The sequence below is a fragment of the Stegostoma tigrinum genome, chromosome 24 (genome assembly GCF_030684315.1).
Source record: "Stegostoma tigrinum isolate sSteTig4 chromosome 24, sSteTig4.hap1, whole genome shotgun sequence".
In the NCBI taxonomy this organism is placed as follows: domain Eukaryota; kingdom Metazoa; phylum Chordata; class Chondrichthyes; order Orectolobiformes; family Stegostomatidae; genus Stegostoma; species Stegostoma tigrinum.
Window position 1 is genome coordinate 45991051 of NC_081377.1, and position 7717 is coordinate 45998767.

At 44.7% G+C, this 7717-nt stretch overlaps 1 protein-coding gene across 1 annotated transcript; it reads right to left on the reverse strand.

The window, feature by feature from the left end:
• Window positions 1-2718: 2718 nt before the first annotated feature.
• marcksl1b (MARCKS-like 1b) lies at window positions 2719-6392 on the reverse strand. Its single transcript, XM_048558380.2, has 2 exons — window positions 5988-6392; window positions 2719-4358 (listed from the first exon to the last, which is right to left on the reverse strand). Exons 1-2 carry the CDS (start codon window positions 6054-6056, stop codon window positions 3768-3770), a joined length of 660 nt encoding a protein of 219 aa, XP_048414337.1. The 5' UTR covers window positions 6057-6392; the 3' UTR covers window positions 2719-3767.
• Window positions 6393-7717: the final 1325 nt, after the last annotated feature.

Sequence of the window (7717 nt, forward strand, 5' to 3'; positions counted from 1 at the left end):
TGATGTTAAACCAGCACAGCAGGAAATATGCCTAGAGAAGCACTTTTTGGGGATGTGCTACTAATCACAATTTTTCTTTTTACATTACCTCATTCTTCAAGTACAGTAACTATAATTCAGCACTAACTGTTTAACCATCACAAGTGCCTGGGAATAGGATAATTGGGTGTTTAGGTTAAATATTTTGATTCAATACTCCCTTGTATGTCATCTGAAAGTTTTGAGTAAAAATGCTTAGAATCATCGAATGTGAGTTGTTGAACCCTCAAAGCAAAACAGGAATTGCTGGACAGCATTTACAGAGATGAATCAGGTCTATGGTCATGAGATAACAAGGTGTAGAGATGGAGGAACACAGCAGGCCAGGCAGGAACAGGAAAGCTGATGCTTCATATCTGGACCCTTCAGAATTCTGAGGGTCACTGGCCTCTCCACAGTTGCTCTCAGACCTGGTGAGTCTCTCCAGTAGTTTCCATATCTGCAATTCTCACCTCCCCACCCCCACCCCTTGTTATATGAGCAAATAGTTGGCCCAACAGCCAAAAGAAACCATTGTCCAGTCAGCCCTGTTGATCGTGTATATTTGCTGATCTCCAGGAGACAGGATTACAATGTGTAAATTCTGGCCGACAGTCTGGGTTCAAGTGGCATCTACCCCAGAGGTATGTCTAATGTCTGAACAGGCTGATTAAAAATACCTACAACTTGTCAAGTAATTAGAGCATGCACAAGGTAAAGGAAAGGGCTAAAACAACTGATTTTACGCTACTCAGAGACACAGCGCCACCACAGGAGGTGCTGAGTACAAAGCCATCTGCAGACCCTACATTGCTAAGGAGTGATTTTTCAGTCGATAGGCAGTTATTCCAGGAATAAAATCAGATCGCTGTGCAGCTATTCAACAAGTCTGACTGCATCTGTGAATGGAGACAGTTAACCAGTTAAATCAAGTTTTCACTCATTAGTTTAGAATGCCAAATGCAAGACTTCTCTGCACAAAATGCCAAAAGATGAGCAGGTTATTTTAAAAGCCACACATTCTAGTTGTGATTTTCAGGAGGATATAAAACTCCATCAAATATTCTACTTTGAGTGGAGTTGACTCATGTCAATCATTGAAGATAGATCATATTGGAATCCAACACTAACGGTCACAGAAAGACTCAAAAGGATAGCCATATTTGGAATTTGGGACAAGGCAGGCAAGTGGAGGTGTTTAGCAGCCCCCCATTCAATACCACCAACATCTTCCAGTTGTGTGAAACTTTGTAGTTCTCTACTTTGGGAGCTTTAGATGTTTTGTTCAAAGCAGGGAGTAACTTTTTGGGGATACTAATGGAACCAAGTGAGGTGAAATGGAGATAAAAGGAAGTCGAATATAGAACATTCTGTCCTTCAAGCCAACTGTTGACTGCCATCTTTAACATCAGGTGATCAAAGCAGCCTCAAAGACCAAAAACAGCTATTTCTATTGCAAGGGGATGCTTGAGTTATTGGGATGGAGGTGTATGGAAACAGCTTCTGTTTCTCCCAGTTCATTAACTACCCAACCAAATCCTTATGGTACCTTAACATTTACCAGAATTTACCACCACAAATAGCAATGTCAATTTCACTTAGGCTTTTTTTTTAAAAAGTTTGAAGATTTTTTGCCAATATTACCCAGTTGCATTGATGCCAAGCAATGCCCCACAGACAGACATTCTTTATTACATGCTGTACACTCCTTGGACTTACCTATATTGTTTGCAGTCACCATTTACTTCAAGTGGGGATTCTGAGCAATACCTTATACCTACCCACATTGAGCAAGTAGGTTAGCTAAACTCTAAGCTGAACAACCTGTAATACAGAAGAATCAAGGAGAAAATGTCCACGTATCAGTACCAGCTGACACGTGTCCAGGTGGTTAGAGTCAGAAATTAAAGGTATAATACTCAAAATTACAAGGAAATTTACGTTCCATGCAAAATCACTGGTTAAATAACTGACCTAGCTGGTTAAGTGTTCTTGTAATCAGTTAAGATTCCCAGGACTGGAGTGGATCAGATTCCTCTGTTGATTCTGATCCCAGAGCAAGATCAGTGGTAATAAACATGAAGACACTTCTGCCCCAGCCGCTGCTGGTGATAGTTAGTTTGTTTAACCAGCTATTCAGATCAGCAGTGATTATTTGGATGACGTTCATTCAAACAGGAATATTCATAACTTCAGTCAATTCTTTAAGATTAAATCAAAGCCCTTGATCCCAAACTGATGATTGTAGAAAACATACGGAACAAAGATGAAGAGCAGCTGTTTTAAAACAAAAGGCCCAAAACATGAACAGGGAAGGCTGCACTTTTTCTAAAAAAAAAGTGTAAGAACAGATATTAAAGCTGCCTTGATTTCAGGTCCCATACTTCAAATTGTTGATTCAAACTGGAAGAAAGGAGCAGTTAACGATTAAAGACAAAAAGAACCACCGTGATTACAGAGCACTTCTTAAAAAGGATAAGGGTTCACAAGTTTGCTTGGTTTCATAGGTTAGTTGGGAATTTGGAGTTATGGCTGATTATAACCAAAGATCATGGCTGAAGAGGGTCACATAGTCATAAAGCCTCAATCCTGAGGTCTGTTCAGGCGGACAATACTTGCCAAGAATTAAGTTAAGTTTTCTTCAAAATAACAATCCTCTGGTGATTAGTGGAGATGTCAATGGCTGCGATACAAACAATGGTTCCTCCATTTCGTTTATTAGTTATTTTAAAACTGTACAATTACCACAATGAAGAGAGTGACAAATGAAACATGGAAATCTATTTCTGATCTTTGACCAACCTTAAAAAAAATCAACATTATCGGGCTATATTCATAAGCCCAATTCGTTAATGACCTCGTTCCTGAGGTATTTCAACACCTCATACCGACTGGGAGACTCACAGAATGTATAACGTAAGCCATCTCGGACTGTGAGAAGTTTGAAGAGTCGTTCATATCCAGCTCACTGTAGTAAGCGAAAGTTGAAATACACTTGAACAGTCCACAGGTGAAATTTATTTTCCCTTTTAATGTTACAATAGTTATACCACCTTAAAAGTTAGCAATAAAAAATTGCAAATCAATTTGGCCAAAGTTTTATTTACAGGACAAAAAACAGCAAAAAACATCACATTTAAAACTCTTTGCACTCCCCCTCAAAAAAATTATTGGGAACACAGTATACTTAAAATTTCAATAGTGTTGTAGTCAGACTGTAAAACTACAAAAAAATCTAGAAGCCTCAATCAAAACTGCTGTTTTCCTAAAAAGCACAAAAACGTCTCAAATTGGGAAACAAAACAGGGCTGCAAATGCTAAGAACTGCTGAAAAGGGATTTTCCAAAAGTGTCAGTCAAACCCAGGTCCAGTTATATCAGTGTTCTCAGATCGTGTGACTAAAGGATTAATGCCACGTGTAGACAATTGAAGGAATTCTGCATTGGCCAGGTCACATCCTCTCATTTCTTCAATAAAACTTAATTTTAAATCCCAAAACTAGGGAAGTGGATATTTATTGCACCCAAGCTGTTCCCAGGAAAATACATTGTAAAATTCAAAAAGAAGGTGGAAAAAAAAAGGCAAAACTTTAATACTGAGACAATCTGAAGACTAAAGTTGGCTGAACAGTTCTAGCAACAAAAGAAGTGGGCTGTGTGCATGTCCATGATTAGGGCTGACTGCTGGAAGGGGCAAATTGGTCTCATGTGAACACGTGGCACAGAGTAAGTTTGTAAACAGTTTCAGAGTTACTCTTCCTTTTGCTCAGCTGATGCAGGTGTTGAACTATGCTCCTCACTTTCTGCTGGTTTTGTAGGTTCCTCAGTCACTTCCTGCTTGATTTCTTCTCCTGAAGTCTGTTGCTGTTCCTCCTTTGCAGGGACTGTCTCCTCAGTCTGAGACTCTTCATTACTTGCTTTGGTTTCTTGTCCCTCAGAAGCACCAGCTTCTGCCTGATTCTCCTTCAGCTCCTCTGCAGCGTTCTCTTTAGGTTCACTGCTGCTTGCTTTCGTCTCTTCTGCTGCCTTGCCTTCAGCTTTATCTTCAGTGGGGCTGTTTTCAGCTGCCTCTGGTTTCTTGGCTTTCTTGAAGGACATTTTGCCGAGCTTGAAGGATTTGAAAGACAGGGTTTTCTTCTTCTTCTTCTTGGGGGTCTCAGCGGTTTCAGTTTTGGCACCTTCCCCCTCAGCAGGTGGTGCTGGTTCTATAGCATCACCTGGACTCTCGGTGGTTTCCTTCAATCCCTCGCTGGCTCCACTTCCATTGGCTGGAACCGCAGCTGTTTCTCCATCAGCTTTAGTTGGAGACACATCACCATTGGTTTTCACGTGGCCATTTTCCTGTAATGAGATTGGTACATTGTTTACAGTCAGCCTTAGGAGTGAATTACACTAATTCATTGACGCTCCCCAAATTCAAAACAAAAAGTCAAACACAGGCACCTCACCAGCAACACCCAGTCTACAAACAGTTACTGGGCACACTGTGTCCCTACCTCTGGGCCAGGAGGCCTGGCTGTGTAATTACATCTCGTCAACAGGCTGGTACAGACAACACACACACTGAGCAGGGCCGTGACCCCCAGTAAATTATTATTGGGATGACGTGACATCAAAACTGACAACAGGAAAAACAAAACAGCCCTGGGGAAAGTACCAAAAAACCCAAACAGCAATTCAAACCTGGATCGTGCAATTGCTAAAGGGAAGAACTTTCACCAGGAATCCCCCCCACCCCACACACAAGAGCCTGTCCATCCTGAAAATGAAACCTGGGGCTGTCATTAATTCTGCTTGTTTCGGAGAAGGCAGCCTGTACACAGTGTGGGGGGGGGGGGGTAAGAGGGTAGCTCAAACCCACCCCCACCCCAGGAGGGGAGGCGGGGCGGGGGGGAAGAGGAGGAGGAGGAGAAGAGACTGCGCTCGGGCGCCGCACTCCCGCCCTCCACCGACAGGCGGTGCTCCCGCCCGTCCTTCGGCGCAAAGACCGCCCGAATTTTCCGCAAAAATCCCCACAAGAAATCCAAGGGGAAAGACGCTCCGCTGAGCCCCCGGCGCGGGCTAGCATCACCGGAATTGAAGGAAGGGTCTGCCAGGGCTCTCGCCCGTTTCTCGCCCATCATTCAAAGCCCATGAAAATTGGGCGCGGATCGGCGTAGCTCTTTGTTGTGGGTGGGTGGCCGGGAGGTGAACGCCGGACCCGGATCCGCCAGTACACCCCGGCCGTGAAACCTAACCCCAGGCACTAGCACTAACACCACCCCCCCCCCAGTTTAATACAGAGGGGGTGAAGCCCGGCGGAGCCTGTACTGCGAACAAACCTAAAGTTACCGCGGATGCTGTAAGACAAATCTGAAACAGAAATTACTGCAAAAACTCAGCAGGTCCGGCAGCATCTGTGTAAGAAACAAAAAAAATCAAAGTTAACGTCTCGGGTCCGGTGACCCTTCCTCAGAACTTTCGGGGAAAGCGTTAACCCTAATTTCTCTCTTACAGATGCTGCCAGACCTGCTGAGTTTTTGCAGTAATTTCCGTTTCTGCGCTTGCACTGATCCCGGCTTTGCCCCCCTATTCGCCCCCTCCCCCGGCTTTGCCCCCCTATTCGCCCCCTCCCCCGGCTTTACTGCCCCCCAGGTTCGAGACTGGACTTTCACGCGGAAACAGAGAACACCCCGAACATTTCGACGGTGAATAACTCTGGAAACGGTTTAGATGTAAATCCCACAAAAAGGATTTTTAAAAGAAATCCTTCATAACCCTCTTACAATACCTCCCACCCCCGCCAGCCCCAGTTCAATCCCAAACCCCACACTCTCCCACTTGAGGGAAAAAAGACAATGTGGGTTTGAAATTCCAAGCCTGTATCAAAGCTACACATCCACCCACCCCGCACACACCCCCCTGTCGCTACAAAACATCACGTCATTCCAAAATTAAACAATTTATAGGCAAAAAAAATTAAAATCCTACCTGGCCGTTGGTTTTGCCGGCTACTCCAGCGGTATCCTGAGCTTTTGGTTTAGTCAGTGTGCTTCCCATGCTGAATACGGTCTGTTTCTGTCTCTCTTTCTCTCACACACACAACCCGACTCAAACAAAGAGAACTAGCGCCGCCGACTCGAAGCACGAACTCAAAGAGACACAGGTTTCTGAAAAGCAACCTGTACACAGGCAAAACCTGTAGCCCTGCAACGAGCTCCACTCAGCTCACAAAAAGCATTGAGAAGGCAAACTCAGAGAAAGTCTTTTTCTTCCTCTCTTAAATTCTCCGTTCGCCCCACAGCCGAGCCTTTCCCTTTCTCCGTACGTGTGTTAATCCGTTCACCAGGTCCCCATCTACAGAAATGAACTGCGTAAAACGCTCCTCTGTCTAATATGCACCAACGCCCCAACACATAAAGGAGGTGGGGAACGGGGCAACGGTAATGCAGCCGTGTCCAATCGGAGCCTTAGAGGGGGGAGGATCCAGCATCAAACAATAGTAAAAATCCCCCGGCAAACTCTTCCCCCACTTCAATCCGAAAATCCCCAGTTTTCGGGGGTGGGGGACGACATAATCAACAGGGTTGGATCTTAGTTTGAAAAAGTAAAAGATTTTAAAGGTGATGACACTTTAGAGAAGCTGCAAGAGAACAAAGATGAAGCTGAAGAGAGAGACGCGGATGTTTATTTGCGAGATGAGGTTTGATTGACAGACTGGAAGAATTTGCAGCTAACTCACAATAAAATAATTTATTTGGGATTTCATGCCTCGCAGCTTTGTGTTATTTTACACGAGGTCTCACAGATGAATGTGACCACGCTGACAATGTGGGTTGTGATATTAACGTGCTATGCCTTAAATCCCCCCCCCCCCCTCTGCTGGCATTGTGACTGAGCTGAACACTGTCCCTTTACACACCCCACCTCCCCCTCTCGGCACTTCCATCAATGTCTGTATTCAATCCGAGTCAGTTTTTCATTGAGAATTGCTAACAGAAAGAGCCTGCTTCATTTCTCCGGGAATATTAATTTAAGGGGTTCTTCTTTTGTTTTAGCAGAGGGTTTCGTCTGGGTCTGACTGTTTTCCCAAACCCTGAGATTTCCTTCAACAATGACCCGTTTTGGCGGGTTTTGGAATGGCTTGTAGGGTTAGAAACGAGAGACTGTTGTGTTTTAATGTTGAAATGTTTTGTTGAAAGCATTGAGCAGAGTTCGGAATTAGCGACTCTGTCCGTGTTATTGTGCTTTGTCCAGGGGGCAGTGTCTCTCAAAGCTTCTGCTACACATTCTGGGCTCCGCCGGCAGATTCCAGCCTTGTTCATGTTTAATGGAGACGTTCGGATCGTTTTGCTTTGAAGCCACGTTGAAGAAGTACAATGCACCCCTTCTGGGTTGTGTGTTTTTTTTTGGAGTGGGGTATTTCTCTGGGGAGTCTGTACTCCAGCTCCCTTTAATTACCCCGAGCAGGGGGAGGATGTTCCAACCTGAGCTATCCCTCACTGGCGGACAGTGACTGATTCTCAGTGGCTCTCCCAACAGCCCAGCCCCAGTGGAACGCGCTGCCTATGGCGGACTCGAAGGATCAGATGGGCAGGAATTGGTAACTCAAAGAGAGAGAGTCTTTAATGAGCTCTGCTGTGAGTGTAACGCCTAGTGACATTGTCCAATGCCGAGGACACGCGTGCTCCAGAATCCGAGCCCAAACAAGCTCAACCAGG